Below are 19,452 nucleotides of genomic sequence, written 5' to 3' on the forward strand. Positions count from 1 at the left end.
GAGCCTATCCCGAAGCCACTCATTGACTCTGTAGAGTGGCCATTCCTATGGGAGACAAACGCCTTAGCGGCATCTAATAACACTATTATTTTAGAAGAGGGGTCCTTATGTGAGATCTGCAACTGAGTAAATATGTGTCTAAAGCTGGCCACACACTAGACCAACTTACATCCAACCAGCCAACTTGTTGATTGATTGGAATGAAAATCTGGTAACATATGGGAGTAACTGATGATCAGCAATTTGCTCCTAAATGCCAGAAAACAGATGAAAATGGTCGTCAGATAAGTTTGTTAAATGTTTGATCTAAACTATTTGTTCAAACAAAATTTTTTGTCCATTTTCTGGCGTTTGGGAGCAAATTGCTGATTGTCATTTGCTTTCATCCCTTACCAGATTTTCATTCCAACCAATCAACTAGTTGGTTGGTTGGACAGATAATCTTTAGATGTGTGGCCAGCTTTAGATTGAGCGAGGTTGACTTTCCAGGCATAAATCCAGTCTGATCCGAGTGTATCAGCTGGGCAATCACCTGATTTTACCTAATGGCCATAACTTTAGCAAGGATTTTAATGTCTGTAGGGAGGAGAGAAATAGGCCGATATGACTCCGTCTGTTTAGGGTTTTTTCCCGGCTTTGGTAACACAACTATAAGGGCCTCTGACATGGACTGAGGGAGAGAATTACATTCGAACTTGTGCTAAGGATTTCATGTGTTTTAGAGCTTTGTGACCTTTACAATATATAAGTGAATCCAACATTTATACTCGATTAACATACTTGTTCACCTCCTTTTTTTATACTGGGTGCGACTTAGTGACTGAATAGTCCTAATGAACTGTGGTGACACAGCAAGATTGCTCCGACATAGAACCATATTTACATTACTTGTAACCCAGAGGAACACGTGCTCTCAGATCGCATAGATTGTGTGATTCTTAGGACGTCAGCCTTTGCAAGGATTAAGGGAACAATGCAGGGTTATGTGTTGAGTCAATTAAGCAGGGAGTTTTATAACCAACTTGAGTAGCCCATTGCATGTGACACTGTAAATATCCCCAACACAATAACGTGGGATTTGTAAATCCCATCCGCTAACCTGTTTCAGTGAGTGTCACTGGCAGCCCTGCTGCCCTAGCATTTTAATGGTGCTCAGATTAATCTGTGTTTCTCGGACAATACGTCAAGTTAAGAGATCCGTTGTTTCTGAACGCATAGGTAGGGAGTTAAAGTAGATTAGGGGTCATTCTAGCAGTAAAGCCAGTAAGTATGGCGAATGTGGTTAATTCATAGAATCTTTGAGCAGATGTGCAGTGACAAATGAAGACCCAGCTGGCCCATAGTCACTGCCTAGTTACTTAGCTAATAAGTTACAACCCATTTGGGGCTTCTGTATATCTTTGAAAGTGCTAAGTAGAAAATGTAGTTGTTTCTATGTAACCGTTGTCATATCTTGCTGTGTGTAACACAGGGTTTTAAAACGAGATTTTTTTTATTTTTTTTATTTTTGCTTTTTTATAGGCCCAATTCATTCATTATGTCATTAAATTATGATTTTGTAGTAAAAGTGAATTTATACTATAGTTTACTAAACTGTCCTGTTCTAGATTTTGTTATTGATGTTGTTTGGTATTTTTTTTTTGGAAGCTCACTCTAGGGGGTCAATCCTATTTGCCGCAATGATCTCGCTGGCGTAAGTCACCGCGACAATGGCCGCACTTTACGGCAGCCTGGAATCGCTGAATTTTGCTCGCCCCGTAGGGCTGCAAGGCAAATTCAGTGAATTCGGGCTCGGAGCGGGCCGCGAAGGGTGCGAGGTGACGGTCTGTTTCCTGCGTTTTAACACCGCTGCAATGGCAACTCGCGCCCTTCGCACATAATAGGATTGACCCCCAAGTGTCAATTGCATGCACACTTTTTAAATCTGCAAACTCACACAGGACAATTAACACACTTTCTTAAAAAAGCAAGTTTAATGTCTCCTAGATATGCATCTGATAGTCCTTTTTCATAGCTATTGTCATACATATATCCTTTTCAAAATCTCTCTGGTAACAAAATGGCTTCCAGGCACAGTCTGCGACACAGGCTCCTCAGCATGTAATGTGGGGGTAGAGGAAGGAGGATTATGTTAAGCTGGGTACACACTATGTGATCTGTCGTACGATATGTGGTTTTGATGCAGATCGGAACATCGTGCGAATCGTATAGGGCCCAATCGCGCAGGTCGTTCATCACACATCATCCCATCTGCTGTGATGTGACTGAGCAGATAAAGTGATTTACCTGGTTACATCCACTGTGCTGTTAGTTACCAAATAATGAAATGTGACAAACAAACCATGACTGTTTTATTTGCATCCCCATGAGCCATTTGTTTTTACATCCGCATGAGCCATTTGTTTTTACATCCACATGAGTCTTTTTATTTCCTTTTGGTGAAGATGACCTGTGCGCATTCCCATCTCCTCACACATTAGTTTAAATCGACCATTTGTAGAATTAAATGAACATAAAACCAGTCTTTGAGAGAGACTTAAACTTGTCACTGTGAATTATCTTGATTTCTCTGTATTTGTTACCCAGGTGGTAAAGTGTGACTACAGGTTGAGTCTCCCATATCCAAAATGCTTGGGTATTTTGGATATAGGAATATTCCGTATTTTGGAATATGTGCATACCATAATGAGATATATAGGGAATGGGACACAAATCTAAACACAGAATGCATTTGTTTCATATATACCTTATACACATGGCCTGCAGGTTACTTTATTATACTATATTTTTAATAATTGTGTGCCATAAACAAAGTTTATGTAAATTGAACCATCAGAAAGCAAAGGTTTCACTATCTCAGTCATGCTAAAAATATTCCGTATTTTGGAATATTTGGTTATGGAACACTCAACTTTTATACACTTATTTGCTTCCTAAGAAATGTTCAGGTGTTGGCGCTTGAACATTTATAAGAGATTCCTTCTCCTGTGGGAACAAGCTGTCCTGTGATAAAGCACTCAGAATATGGCAGCCAATAACTAGAAATTAAGTTTAGTCTCAGAGCTTCTCTGTTATGCTACATTTACCCCTTTTAGCAAAGAGAACGATGTTCATTTCAGACTAATACTTTCAAACGGTTGGGCATGAGATCCCAGCGGTCGGGACGTCGCTGGTCAGAATACCGACAGCAGAGTCCCGACACCCAGAATGAAATATGGTACGCCTACCTCAACCTCCCATCCCTAGTGACTAAACTTAACCTCCCCCTCACCGCACCCTGAACCTAATAATGGGTGCCCGCAGCACTTGCACCCCATTGGGCTCCCATTACTTACGGGTATGAGAAAACAATTGAACAAGAAGTGGCAAATTACCTGTCTATACCGCAGGGCGCTCCGTCATGAAGGGTAGCAATATCGCTTTATCTAAAATTCCTGCATGGATTACAGATTCATGTCTATTTACAGTTATTTACATACTGTTAGTGATCGTAAGAGGAAATATTCATAATTAGGAAATTAATGTACAAAAGTATTTAATAGTTGAATTTGTGTATGCCTCATTTAGAGGTCCTAGTTACTAAGCAGTGTTAGGAGACAGAGTGAAAAGTGATAAGGTGCCAGCCAATCAGCTCCCAACTGTCATCTCACAGGCTGTGTTTGAAAAATGACAATTGGGAGCTGATTGGCTGGCAACTTATCACTTTTCACTCTGTCTCCTAACACTGCTTAGTAACTAGACCCCTTAATCCTTTAATAAATAATGCTGACTTTAAATAAAAATCTAAAATTCATACTATTGCCCCCTTCTTCTTGGTAAACTTTTTCCACAGTTTTAGCTGAGAGTGACCTGTATGAAGTGCTGGGGAATGATCACAAATTTTTGGGATATATTTCTCTCCTGTGAACAGGGTGGTCTATCCAACATAGCCTAAACCACATGGACAATGTATTTGCACCATCCATCATTCATTATAATGCAGTCTGTGGTGTCCCCATGTAGATGGTACACGTAGACTGTATTTTTGAACTTTTGTACACAGATGATTAGTAGAATATAATGTAACTTTAGTCACAGAAATAATAGAAGATACAGAAGACTTTTTAAGCTGCTAATTGAACCTCAAATTCCTATGTCTCTTTAAAACAAATTACATGAGGTTACTGGAAGTCAGGCATATGCTGAAATTTCTTTTTAACAATAAATTGGATTTATCATTCTACTTTCGTTTCCTTCTCGTGCAATCTTTTTAGGATAAGCTCTCAGTAATGTCGGCTCCATATTCATCCATCCTAACTGCTCATGTTTTTAGAATTTACAAATTGGAGCAAATCTTAATCTTCTAAAAGGAAGTAGAAGCGTTTCCAAGAGCAACCGATCAGATTCTAGCTGATTGTTTGTCTAGTGCATACGATATGATAGCTAGAATGTTTTGTTGCTGTGGGCAATTTGTTGAAGATTAAGTAAATCTACCTCTCATAGTTATTGGATGGAAAAGATTATATTACCCTTATAAAGTCTCATGAAAGGTTATATGTGTCCATGAAGTCTCCCAGTATCTGGATCTGTGAAGATTGATTCTTGTGAAATTGCTGGATCCAAACAAATCCAGGCCTTTCCTATAAATTATTAACTGGGTTCAGAGGAAGCCATGGATAAGATTGTTTTCTGCTCCTCCATCTAAAGGGAGCTCATAGTTATCCTGACTTGCAGACCTAGGGGTAGAGATGCTGCAAAGTGGGCTTGAATGATGATCTCTAAGGGCCAGTGTATGAACTCTAAGGGCCTGATACAGAGATAGACTCTAATGCAATCTTAAGCTGCATACACACACAACGATTTTTTTAACGATTATCGTTAAAAGATATCGTTTAAAAAAACCGTTCACTTTCTGAGTCAAACTATGAACAATTATCGTTCATGCGCGTTCACGTTTGTAGTTCAGTCAGACTTGTTAACTGAACGATTTTCATTAAGGGAATATGCAAAAATCGTTTGTAGTTCAAAAAAATCGTTCATTACACTTTCAAAAATCTGACAGATAATCTGACAGAAAATCGTTAATAAAATCGTTCATAAAATCGATGGTAACAAAATCGTTGTGTGTGTATGCAGATTTCGCTGCTGTTTTGCACGGATTGCAGATGCAAAAATATGCTAATAACTCCAAAGCTTACCCGAGCATAGGGACGCCCACTACTGCCTTCTCATCTGCACCCTATGGCATGTACCAGCGTAATAATCGTTAACATCGAAGCACATCAACTAGCCGTGCCGCCCTTGCAGCAGGTCTGACCTGTCTCAAATACAGCGGCTCTCCTGACACGCAGAAAGCTCTAATGCTGCATAGGAGAATGCAATGGCTGATTTATGCACGCCTCCTGCAACGGCATTTACACGGTCCAACACACCTGCGTTTTCATAACCATCCCCCCCCCATTACCTCCCCCGAATGAATCCTCTGTGCGGGCGTAAGCGCAAATCAATCACTGCGCATACGCAGTGCGGCTGAGTGACATGCATTGGTGCCCTAGGCAAGATTTTAGCTGGTGCCCCCTAGCAGATAATCCCACCCCACTACACTCTACAGACACACTCCCCCATCTCTTCTTACATGATGCTCAATTTTCACTTACCTCTTAGTCAGAGGACACAAAATTGTGATTCATTTACCCCCATTTTAACATATCTATTACATCTCCCCCTCTCTCTCTATGGGCGGGATGAACTATATGGAAAATGTGATAAAAACCCCATTTTCAGGGTGGTTTTACAGCATTTTTCATTTGTACTATTAGGTGGCTGATGGGCTCCGACACGGAGGGTAACGCCAGCTTTTGCTGGCGTTACCCTATAGAAGCCTATGGGCTTCTACCACATCACACTGGTATGAGGGATCTGATCGGATCCCTCACAACGTGCCCCGCGGCCGCCCGTCACTCTGCGCAGATGGACCCCTGGGGTCATAAGCCCAGAAGTTCAGGGCGCAGTGCTGAGTGCAAATGACAGTTCTTATCGGAAGAGCTGTCCTTTGCGGTACTGATCGCATATGTTAGTACATATGCGATCAGTAGGGATGCGATGTCTGGCAGAATGTACAGCACAATGTTAGTACATCCCGCCCTAGATATATAGATAGATAGATAGATAGATTTATTTTGTAAGGCGCTGCGGAACACTTGTGGCGCCATATAAATAAGTGATAATGATAATAATATGCATACATATAGCACACACACTGATCCAGTTACTGCCCACCTCACAGCACATACTGCCTCTTCACTGCCCGCCTCACAGCACAGCACCCTTCTCCCAACACACCACCTGTCATCCAGCACCCATGCCCTTATTATGCACCCCTTTCCCAGCGCAGCACCCCTGGCCTCATTATGCACCCTTTCCCAGCACAGCACCCCTCATCCAGCACAGCACCCATGCCCTCATTATGCACTTCTTTCCCAGCACAGCATCTTTTGGCCTCATTATGCATCGCTTTCCCAGCATAGCACCCCTCATCCAGCACAGCACCCATGCCCTCATTATGCACTTCTTTCCCAGCACAGCATCTTTTGGCCTCATTATGCACCTCTTTCCCAGCACAGCACCTTTGGCCTTATTATGCACCTCTTTCCCAGCACAGCATCTTTTAGCCTCATTATGCAGCGCTTTCCCAGCACAGCACCTTTGGCCTCATTATGCACCTCTTTCCCAGCACAGCATCTTTTGGCCTCATTATGCACCTCTTTCCCAGCACAGCATCTTTTGGCCTCATTATGCACCTCTTTCCCAGCACAGCATCTTTTGGCCTCATTATGCACCTCTTTCCCAGCACAGCACCTTTGGCCTCATTATGCACCTCTTTCCCAGCACAGCACCTTTGGCCTCATTATGCACCTCTTTCCCAGCACAGCATCTTTTGGCCTCATTATGCACCTCTTTCCCAGCACAGCATCTTTTGGCCTCATTATGCACCTCTTTCCCAGCACAGCATCTTTTGGCCTCATTATGCACCTCTTTCCCAGCACAGCATCTTTTGGCCTCATTATGCACCTCTTTCCCAGCACAGCATCTTTTGGCCTCATTATGCACAGCATCTTTTGGCCTCATTATGCACCTCTTTCCCAGCACAGCATCTTTTGGCCTCATTATGCACCTCTTTCCCAGCACAGCATCTTTTGGCGTCATTATGCACCTCTTTCCCAGCACAGCATCTTTTGGCCTCATTATGCACAGCATCTTTTGGCCTCATTATGCACCTCTTTCCCAGCACAGCATCTTTTGGCCTCATTATGCACCTCTTTCCCAGCACAGCATCTTTTGGCGTCATTATGCACCTCTTTCCCAGCACAGCATCTTTTGGCCTCATTATGCATCGCTTTCCCAGCACAGCACAGCTGCCCGATCGGAGCTGAGCTCTGATCACAGTAGCCGATAACTGCCACCATCTCTATGCCACTGGCACCCAGGCTTGGGAATCTGGATGCCCCTAGAGCATTCCAGATGCCCTAGGCATTTGCTTATGCCTAGTGCCGGCTCTGTGCATGCGCAATGGCAAACAATCGCGCAATCTGCACTACGTCCATCCATGTGTGGTGGCAAGAACCATAACTGAATGAAAGCCCTTTATTTAAAAATGTGCGTCGTCCCTCACTCACCCAGGGTTTTCCACTGGACATGTTGTTTTTAAAAGGTTTTTCCATTGAACTCAATGTGTCTACTGGAGCAATTAATAATTTATTTAAAATTTTATTGCATTCACTATTTTTTTTTTCCTTAGATGTAATCGTGTAACACTCATTCATTGTTGTGTGACACCGACAAGCTTTCATTTTCATTTGTTAGGCATATACTGTACACATGGGTGGTTCAGTCATACCCGCCACTGCGTTTAGAGGTGGCTCACATGTGGATCAGATCATTGGACATCACGGGGCAGCGGGCGATCCTTTCTACTGTTTGTTTAATTATACATAATAAATAAAAAATTCTGTTAATAAAATAAGAGATCCATTTACCGGTCGCTCAGTGCGGTTACTCACGTTCGGCTCATATATACTCCATACCCCTTTTGTTAATTTACAAGAACTAAATTAACCACTTAGTCTTAAACTTTACTTTTTGTTTAATCTGGAAAGATGATACCACCCAACCCGGCACGAAATGTCTTTTGAGCGATAATCGGCACATACCACCATGAACTTAATGAGTCTCAGAGTTCTGAATTCTAATTCTTGGGCCCACATACATAGCTATACTGGGCAGCTACTTCCAGTTAGAGTGCAGTGGAGTTTAATTGGGCTAATCTGAAGCATTCTCTGCAAATGTACAACTGCAGTCTGAGGAATCCTGGTAACTGGCTGTGTGTAGTGAGCAGATTATCTCATCCCAGTTTTCCCACATCTCGCCTAAAGGTTCTTTTTGTCTGTGTTTTCCATGAGCAGCCCCTCTATTGGCAGGGATGTGAGAGTGGGAGTTCTGCTACACTGCAGGGAATCCATACACTGGCGTCACGAGGAAGTCAGGCATCAAGGCTAGTCTATATGACCTTCACAGGGGGCCTCTCAAAAGGAGAGCTGTTCCTCTTGTGCTGTAATAGCAGCAGGGAGACCGGCTCAGCCTTTGTTCAGCAGAGCAGAAAAGAAAGCAACAAGAAGCAAATGGTTTAGCTTTATGTAATGGCTGAGTCAGTGCTTCTGGGCGAATGCTCTCACTGAGGCGCTTGTGCTGCAACATGTGGTTATTCTCTGCATGCTTCCCCCTCGGGCGACGCTGCTCAGTCTGGGCTTCCATATTACATGCTGACGCACCCACAGCCCTCCCCCATTTAAAAATAAATAAATAAAATGTTTAAAGTATTGCAAGTAGTGTGTGATCTTTTAGGATGTAGGTTTAATAAAGAGGCAGATCTCTGTATCTGTTTGACAAACCTCCCGTCATGTCTTTGTGCTGTGTGGCGGACCTTGCTCATCCTCCATACACACCACTTTCTTCCATTCCCCTCCTCAAATCATGACACTGCCTCTGTCACATGCCCTGTCACTATCATGCCACTTATCCCCTGATATACTCTGCTCCTACCACTGTATAACTTCTGCTGCATCCATCACATGTCATTGCCCCGTCACAGGTCCTCAATGACATATCTTTCATCTCCTGAGATACTCTGTGCTGCTGGGGGACCCTGCTTCCACTATATAACTCCCTAGCTTACTGCTGCCTCCTTTCCCCCCCTCACATCATGACACTGCCCCCCGTCACATGCAGTCCTGTCCTCACTAACCTAACCACACAAGTTGACTGGTTGGTTACTGCTTCCCACAAGATCAGTACACTTGTCCACTGAATTCCTTTGTGAACCTTTTGACAAAGCGATGGGCTCCAACCAGTTCTTTCTGACCGGCTGCAACAAGAAACTCAATGGGCCAGCTATTTCTTTATTTATCCGGTTTTTGTGTACAGGCATCAAGCTGGTTTTGGGGGTACTTCCACTGTATGGAGGTAACTTCTTCATATTTTTATATATTTACTGGTGCTTTTGGGTTGCCCTCAGCTCACTTATCTTTAAAAGCTGTGGCTAAACTTATCCCGGACCTTTCCTTGTCTTCCAGGTTAGACCTAGGGCTGAGTAAGTGTCTTGACCTACTAGAAAGTACCGGTGTTAAGTCGTTTGCACAGTTACAATCTCAATACAGTATTCCTGAGTTCTATTAATATCTTCACGTTCGGCACTTCCTTCAATCGTTACAAACAGGTCACATGATTCTAGCCCTTCCTCCTTCCTCTATACTTTCTACACTTTTCTCTACATCGTTAAAAAGGTTCTATCGCAATGTGGTATAGGTATCTTTTGACCCCTAATGAAAAGCATAAATTGCCTGTTCAATTCAAATGGGAAGAGGATCTGCACATTTCTCTCTCAGGGGCCTAGTCATCATAAGATAAATGGGCCGGTAACCATGTGGAAACGCTAGTTTCCGCATATTTAGGTTACTGGGCTATTCATCATCAGGGGTCCAATAGGACCCCCTGATATTCAACAAACTCTGAAAACTGAAAGTTTTCGGAGTTTGCTTCCGAGAACAAACGCCATCTTCAGACAGCACTTGTTCTCGTATCCCAGCTCCTTCCTATGGGAAGGAGTTCCGGGGATGCGAAGAGGATCCCTCCGCCGACTCCTCACTACCACCCCGACGGCTTTGCGTATGCGTGACCCGAGGTCACACATGCATAGCCGGAACGACGGGGAGCACACGGTGACAACTGCTTTTTGGAGCAGCTGTCCCCTCACTAGAGCAATGATGAATGCTCTGGTGTCCCATTTCCCCCGCTGCGAGTTGGATACTTAATCATCCAACCATACGGCCTCCGATTATGAATAGACATCTCAGGCGAAGAGTGGGAGAAGTTATTCCAGAATGTGTTTAAAATGTCTAAATGCATTAATCGTTTGGAAATGCTCGTTAAGCTGATACATAGGATATATCTCACTCCAGCACGTATGCATTGGTTCTGTCCCAATGCCTCTCAGCTCTGTTGGAGAAATTGTGGTGAGGTTGGTACTTTGTACCCTTTTACATATCTCTTGGGCTTTCTCAAAACTTCAGGCTCTTTTGGATTTAAGTTTTTAGCCTTATTTCTAAAGTTACAGGTATTACGCTTCCGCTGCGTCCTGAGATGGCTTTACTCCACCATTACCCATCCTCCCTCCAATCACATTGTAGATATGTAACAGGCCACATCCTTATTGCTACCAGATCGGCTATTGCCCAATATTGGAGAAATCCTGTACAAAAGTGTTATGATATGGAGACTCTTGGGTTTAAGTATTCCACTTCCACTTCTATCTCTCCTTTGATTAAATGGAGGTTATGGTTTGACTATTTCTCTACATCCAGACCGTTACAAGATACAGGTCATGTTTCCTCTCTTCCTTCATGCTCTGTTTTACACGAACAGTGTGTATGTATATATATATATATATATATATATATATATATGTGTGTGTATGTATATATATGTGTGTGTGTGTGTGTGTGTGGTGTATATATATATATATATATATATATAATAATTTTTTGTATTCCATTGTGTATATCAGTAGTCTCATTGTCTCTGGATTACCCCCTCCCCTTTTTTGTTTGTCTGTTATTATTGTTATTATCATTTTATGTATGTTTTTGTTTTTATTATTTCTTTGTATCATAGCCAATGTTGGTTATGTTTCAAAAATATTAAAGACTTTCTACATAAAAATAAATATACGTATTGATCACCAATTTCTCTGAAACATGATTACACATATCAAGATCATTATTTTTATGTAAAAGAAAGCATCCCAGCAGCACAGTGGTTAGCACTGAGTCATAAGTTGGATTCCCGACCAGGACACTATCTGTGTGGAGTTTGTATGTTCTCACTGTGGTTTCCTCCCACGCACTAAAAACATACTGGTTGTTTAATTGGCTACTGTCAAAGATGGAAACAAGTGTTAGTGCAACTCTGCATGTCAGGGGATTTACAGGGAGATGGGGGCACTATATACATAAACTAGAATAATGGAATGACAACAAAAATATAACTTTTTAACATGGGAAATGGACTCATTTATAAGTGGGATGTTATGTAAAAAAGCAAAGCCCATTCTACCCTTGCATCCCGATGATTACAACTGTCTTGTTTTCCCAGCATCCCCTTCTGTGTATTGAAACAGAGCATTGTATAGTCATATTAGCCTATAATGTTACATTGATTTCTGCACTATAAAAAATAAACTTAAACCCTCAGTAGACTGGAGCAGAGATTGGCAGGTAAGGCATAGCGTCATCCAAGCCAAAGTATCGCTGGAGAACTTGGTGCAGGACATCTGTGATAGGACCATTTACCGAGCTGCTGTTAAAAATAAACTTTTACTTGTAAAATACATTATTATTATTTTTTTAATCATCTTACATCATAATGAACCAATATTAAAGTAGGGATGACTGATTCCTTTGATTTATATATGGTCAGAACACTGACCGTGCATGGAGGAACTTATTACATCTGTGTGTACAGAGCATATGTTCCGGACGGGGCTCAATGACTCGTCTTTGAAGATCCTTGTGCTTTGTGCACTGTGCTGTGAATGCTGCTTAGAGGTGCAGGAAGACCAGTGTGTAGAAGCCCTTAATCGTGAAGATCGTTTGGCCAGTGGGGTCTGTCTGTGAGCACACTGCGTTATTCTACGGGAGGATTCACGCCATATGTTTAGTTCTACATCTGGGACAAAGTATCTCTGTGGAAAAGTTGTACACCGGGGATAAGCAAGCCTTTATTAACCTAGTACGCTTTCAGACCCGGATGCCATTCACAGCTGTCTAATGAACAGGTAAGTGTTTTGAGTCTAGTGGGTTCATTTCCACCATGATATGACATTTTCCATAACTGTTCTGTTGTAGCCCTTCCACACTAGGCCTAATTAAGTGTAGGAAATGTTTGCACTTATAGCGCCTTTAAAAACTGTCCAACGCAGCAGCGGACCATCTGCGTAACATCGGCAGGCTAAGGTGACCCATGACACAGTTGAGAGGAAGAGGCCAGGAAATCTCGTCCTGGCCTCGAGCCCCCCCCCCCCCCCCCCCCCAAATGGCGGCGACAAGTCTCTGTTTCAGGTAACTGAAAGCATCGCCGCCAACAAACGGCAGCACTGACAGTCTGTGAGCGGGATCGCATGCCCGTTCATCACATGTGCAGAAGGGGTCATGCGTTTGCGCAGATTCCCGGACGTCGGGAATCTGCATTCAGCAATCCTGAATCAGGCCCTAAGACTGTACATTGTCCTCTTGAGAGCATATTGCCTCCACCCGCTTCCAGGTGTATTGCATAAGGCAGGAAGCCACGGGGAGGCCAGCAACAAGGATACATTGAGCATATTTATATAGGGGAATATGTATCAAACTTATGTAGTACAGGTAAAAAAGTTGCCCATAGCAACCATTCAGCCACTGGCTATCATTTATCAAGTACTTCATATAAAATAAACAATGTAATGTGTCATTGCCCAGATGCCAACCTCTAGGGTGCTCATAGGTCTTACCCAGGAGTGGATTTCTGCAATAGGAGAAATATTTAGCTTCTTGATGGCAGACCAAAGCAGAGTTCCCGGCAGCGGAAGCCCGACAGCGCTGGAAATCCCGATCGTCGATAGGTAAGTATTGACTAACCTAACCTAACCCTCCTTAGGGGTGCCTAACCCTAACCTTCCCCGCTATCTAAACCTAAGTCCCCCGGGGGGGTGCCTAACCCTCCCTCCCCCTAGCCTAACCCTCCCGGGGGGGTGCCTAACCCCAAGTCCCCCCCCGGGTGCCCTAAACCTAACCCAAACGCGCCCCCCCCCCCGCGCGGCTGTCCGCTCGCGGCGCCTGGCATCCCTTCGATCGGGATGCCGGTGTCGGGGAAATGTCAGGCGTCTACATCTAGACGCCCGGCATTTCACCCTCGCCGGGATATGACAGTCGGGAAGCCTTCCCGATTGTATACTCTTATCAGTCAGGGGCGTATCCATTAGATGATATAATTCATTATGTCGTCCGATGAATATGCCGTCATCGACCAGCGATGCGCACTGCCGCTGGTCGTTGACGCCGTCGCTAATCACCCGAACCTGCTCTCCAACCTGACAATATCGTCAGGTTGTGCAGGTTCGGGGATGAGGGAGGGTGTCGGCACTGAACGATATATTGTTCAGTGTGGGTGCTGAATGTCGTTAAGGACATCGAGCACACCACTGCCGGGGACACACTACACGATATCGCTCATGGCGCGAATCATGTAGTGGAGATGCGCCTTTACTCAGATATTATAATCCTTTGACAGAACTATAGATTGTAAACGTGTTTTGGTGATCACCGATAAGTAAGGCCTTATTGGTGTATGTGACTCCCTTCCAGAGGTTTAGGACAAAGATACAATTGTTTGAGAGAAATAGCTCCATATCTGTTATTTTGCCATTTCTCTGTCAGTAATTCTGGTCTCTGCAACATCTCTAAGCAGCAACTGGTTCTCTCTCAGCTTTATTGCAATGTTTTTGGGTTCAGGCAATAATATAAACATTTGTGCTGCTTTGTCTCTCTATCAGTAGAACGTGTGCTGTAATATACTCCTGTATGTCATTGTGAAGTCCCATGACTTGAATGCAACCTGCTCCCTCAGTGATGTCACTAGTTCTATTAGAGTTATGACTGCAGTAGAATGATATCATAATATATCCGTTCAACCCTCTCCCTTCTAGGTAACAAGTGCTATTAAATACTATTTACAGTAATTTACACGCTAGAAACCGTTTTACAGTTTAACATTTAATCCCTGAACAATTTAAAGGAATGTATGAGTTGTCCTATTTATAAAGCTTAACACTGTGCGGCTGAGTCGTGGATGCCTTCACTGGGCACTAGACGGGCTGCGTTTTGTGGGGGAGGTTGTACGGACTGGTACGGAATAGCTTAAAGATGAAACAGAAATGTAATGATATATTAAGGTTTACAGTAGTGCGCTTATGCAATCCAAAAGGTGATGTGTCTATGTACAGTAAGCATGCCTCACCCAGTTTCCAGATAATGATTCTCGCACTTTTTAAAGTAGACTTGCACAGCATGCTGGTAAATTTTGGGTAAGGTGTGCACGCTTATTCATTAGGTTATCATTTGTGGATGGGGTTATTAGGTGAGACCGAGGGGGGAGACCCCCATATGCTTGTGCTGTGCCTTTCCACTTTGGGGCTATAATCTCCTAAAGTGCATTGTCTGTGCCGCTGTGTATATCATTAATCTGCTTTGTGGCTGGTCTTGTTGCTGATCAGATTCTATAGAACCATGTCCAATCTAATCATACATGTATGTGACCAAATTAACAGATCTGGCTGCTCGGTACTTCAGCAGAGCGGTCTGATATCTCTGGACACAGCGATGGCCAGATGATCACATGCTTACTTTTGTCCTAATCCACAATGGCTTAATTGGTAATACAAAATCACACCTAGTATATGGACATCGTCTAGTTTAAACGTCGATGAGTTTTGAATGTAGCTGTAACTTCCTAGATCAGCAATCTCCAATATCTTTCTGTATGTGTTTGCAGGATAATAAAACACATCTTAGATGTTCAGCTTTCATAAGGATCCAATTAATGCTATTTTTTTTTTGCTCTTCCTTTCAGTCATATTGAACAAACCACCACATGGCAGGATCCAAGGAAGGCAATGCTTTCACAGATGAATGTTACAGCCCCCACCAGCCCTGCTGTCCAGCAAAACCTCATGAACCCAACTGGTAAGCCGGTGCTTGCATCCCCTTCTACAGGAGGTTACTAGTCTTGTGCTGAAGGCAAAATATCACTTTAGGCCAAAGGAATGATTGATCATGTTGATGGAGGATATCCTGCCCACAAATACTCTGTCATCTTAGCGTGTGTAACCTTGCCACACATAATGTATGCCCCTGATTGTATCACTTGATACTGTAGATTTTATATTTTTGGGAGGTTTGTAGATGTTTGGTCTCCTGATAAGCATGGTGCCGAGAGGAGGCGGGTACAGTGCCTGGGTCTATTTGGGTGTCTGCCAAAGATGGGCAGCCACGCATGTAGGCTGTTGTGACCATGCCCCTTTTCAGCTACGCGCCATTACACCTACAGTGGCGGCCGGTATTTGCCAAACCCACACACCCCCATCCCGTAAATACCTGTTCTATAACCTCTTGTGACTGCCCAGCTAATATGATGCCAACACTGTAGAGAGATTTTTATACTTAAGAAATCTAAAGCATGCCAGGGATATCCATGAAAATGCTGACGCTTCATCTACGTTGGAGTTTAAATTGCCTGCAAAATAGTTATTGTGTGTTTGCATTTCATTCTGTTCTGCTTGTTTGTTTCTTTTGGTATGTACTTGTGAGGTCACTGTGCCCAAAATTGAGTGTTTCGGGGTTTGTTTATTTTACAGCCATTTATATTTCTTAAGGATATATTTCAAATGTGATATTTGCACTTTGTAAACTTGTTCAGCTCTCAGTGCCGGAAGCCATTATTTCTGTTTGTTAATAGGGAACTTCTTTTCTCTACATTTTATTTAATCTTAAATCCACCTCTCATGCTAGACTATTGGAACCACCAAAGTCTCTTCCCCCATTTTCCCAAAACTGTACCTCTTCCCTTACAACTTCTTTGCTTGTTGTCTAGGTCAGAGGTTCCCAAATGCGGTCCTCAACGCTCCAACAGTCCAGGTTTTAGCGATATCCATGGTTGAGCATAGGTTGCTTAATTAGTACCTCAGTCAATTTGATTTAACCTCCTCCGCTCAACCATGGATGTCTCTAAAACCTGGACTGTTGGGGAGCCTTGAGGACCGTGTTTGGGAACCTCTGGTCTAGGTATTTGAGGGGGAGAGATATCAAACCTTCTAAAGGGGACAAGTGGAGCGGTTACCCATAGCTTCCAATCAGATCCTAGCTATCATTTTATAAAATTACTAGATAAATGATAGCTGAAAACTGATTGGTCGCTATGGGGCGCACCTCCACTTGTCCTCTGTGGAAGGTTTGATCTCCTGAGACTGGTTAATATTCCAACTGCGTAATAATGAGCAAATCTTATACAGATGACTGTAGCTCGTTCGATGACACTGACGCGTTTGACCCTTTTTCTTCTAAATATTCTCCATGACTGAAGCCCACAGGACTAGCTGGAAGAGTAGGTGGATTGTAGGCTGGAGTTGTACTTTAATTTTAACTCTGTTATTTAATTTATACTACAGCCATGGCCAAAAGTTTTGAGAATGACACAAGTATTGGTTTTCACAAAGTCTACTGCTTCAGATTTTATGATGGCAATTTGCATATACTTCAGAATGTCATGAAGAGTGATCAGATGAATTGCAATTAATTGCAAAGTCCCTCTTTGCCATGACAATGAACTTAATGCCAAAAACATTTCCACTGCATTTCAGCCCTGCCACAATAGTACCAACTGACGACATGTCAGTGATTCTCTCGTTAACACAGGTGAGTGTTGACGAGGACAAGGCTGGAGATCACTCTGTCATGCTGATTGAGTTAGAATAACAGACTAGAAGCTTTAAAAGGAGGGTGGAGCTTGAAATCACTGTTCTTCCTCTGTTAACCATGGTTACCTGCAAGGAAACACGTGCAGTCATCATTGCTTTGCTCAAAAAGGGCTTCACAGGCAAGGATATTGCGGCTAGTACTGTAAGATTGCACCTAAATCAACCATTTATCAGATCATCAAGAACTTCAAGGAGAGAGGTTCAATAGTTGTGAAGAATGCTTCAGGGCGCCCAAGAACGTCCAGCAAGCGCCAGGACTGTCTCCTAAAGTTGATTCAGCTGCTGGATCGGGGTACCACCAGTGCAGAGCTTGCTCAGGAATTGCAGCAGGCAGGTGTGAATGCATCTTCACGCACAGTGAGGCGAAGATTTTTGGAGGATGACCTGGTGTGAAGGGCAGCAAAGAAGCCACTTCTCTCCAGGAAAAATATCAGGGACAGACTGATATTCTGCAAAAGGTACAGGGTTGGACTGCTGAGGGCTGGGGCAAAGCTATTTTCTCTAATGAATCCCCTTTCAGATTGTCTGGGGCATCTAGAAAAACGCTTGTCCTGAGAAGGAAAGGTGAGTGCTACCATCAGTCCTGTGTCATGCCAACAGTAATGCATCCTGAGAACATTGATGTGTGGCGTTGCTTCTCAGCCAAGGGAGTGGGCTCGCTTACAATTTTGCCTAAGAACACAGCCATGAATAAAGAATGGTGCCAAAACATCCTCCAAGAGCAACTTCTCCCAACCATCCAAGAACAGTTTGGTGACGAACAATGCCCTTTCCAGCATGATAGAGCACCTTGCCATAAGGCAAAAGTGATAACGAAGTAGCTTGGGGAACAAAACCTCAAAATTTGGGGTCTATGACCAGGAAACTCCACAGACAAAACTCCAAGCATGGATTAGGCAAGAATGGGCAGCCATCTGTCAGTATGTGGCCCAGAAGTTGATTGACAAGCATGCCAGGGCGAATTGCAGAGGTCTTGAAAAAGAAGGGTCAACACTGCAAATATTGAGACTTTGCATAAACTTAATGTAATTGTCAATAAAAGCCTTTGACACTTATGAAATGCTTGTAACTTTACTTCAGTATACCATTGTAATATCTGACTAAAAGGTCTAAAAATACTGAAGCAGCAAACTTTGTGAAAACAAATACTTGTGTCATTCTCAAAACTTTTGGCCATGGCTGTAGGTAAGATTATTTTGGCACTTATTCTTTAATGTGTCTTTCTGCATTTGTTTAGCAGTTCGATGTTCAAATGTGAAAGTCTGGTATAGTAATAATAACCTGACCAGGGAGTTAGGACTTCCTGACGTTCTTGCAGCTGTGTCCATCTGATCGTATTGTAGAATGTCTTAATTTCAAAAAGACATTAGCGGAAAGCTATTTGGTGGGTAGATTAAAAATATTTTTATGGAATAACATAGACTTGTTCAAATAGAAGATTTGAAGGAACATTTTACTAGACATTGCGTAAGTGTGCTATATTAGCCAGAAAATAACAAGGACAATCTGAGAGATTACGTAGTAGACCACTTTCATATTTCATGGATTTTCTACCATTAGACCACTCAGTGGATGGTATTCAATTAGTTTTGCCTGCTGGACTTTTTGCCTACATCGCGTATTTTAGCCGCGGAAACCTATCATGCGCGCCCCCGCTATCCACCATATTCAATTCCAAATGATGTCAAAATGAAGACACGCGAAGTCTGAACAGGTGAAAAGTGGTGTGAGCATCGGGGAAATAAGCCTGAACCCCCCAAAAAGATGCAAAAACATTGTAGTAGTGCCCATTTAGCCCTAATAAAACTATTTGGGGTACTTAAGTATGCACAATTGCCACTAATTATCGTATTTGCACAAGTGGTGAAGAATGGCATAAAGCAATAATTTATTGGTGAAAATAGGTAGTCCTGTCTAATTTGGGGTACCTGACAATGGGTGCAAGCATCTTTTGATGTCTCTAAAGTGAACTTTTAAATAAAGGGGAATTCCAACCCCAAAAATGCACCTGGAATCCCTAAAACACTTGACCCTTTCTTAGTGCACCCCCAGAACTTTATTTCGCTAGTTTGCGAGCTAGTTCCCCCCACTTTGCACTTTTTTGCCCCCAAATTCGAAGTACTTTTTTGGGGTGATGAGTTTTTTTTTTTTTAGGAATTTTTTGACGCAGTTGTACTTTGGGGGGCTGTTCCAAGGGTTCCGAGTGGTTTCCCCACCTTTGCACCCCCAAACAGAATTGTTGCATTTCTTTTCTTCATCTATTCAGAGGCGAATCTTTTTCGCCCATTGCATTGCATTTCCGCACACGCGAAATACGAATGGAATTGAATACGGCAAAAGTTTTCAGACAGGCGAAA

At 43.0% G+C, this 19,452-nt stretch overlaps 1 protein-coding gene across 4 annotated transcripts in view; it reads left to right on the plus strand.

Moving 5' to 3' along the window:
- Nucleotides 1-19,452, plus strand: part of YAP1 (Yes1 associated transcriptional regulator) — a 97,229-nt gene that overhangs the window by 50,495 nt on the left and 27,282 nt on the right. For all 4 annotated transcript variants that reach the window (XM_088456642.1, XM_088456643.1, XM_088456644.1 and 1 more), the window contains exon 3: nt 15,193-15,305. In XM_088456642.1, the coding sequence (XP_088312768.1) occupies nt 15,193-15,305 (113 nt within the window). The remainder of the gene's footprint in view (nt 1-15,192; nt 15,306-19,452) is intronic.

Source organism: Taudactylus pleione, unplaced genomic scaffold (genome assembly GCF_031769625.1).
Source record: "Taudactylus pleione unplaced genomic scaffold, aTauple2 ptg000711l, whole genome shotgun sequence".
Taxonomy (NCBI): domain Eukaryota; kingdom Metazoa; phylum Chordata; class Amphibia; order Anura; family Myobatrachidae; genus Taudactylus; species Taudactylus pleione.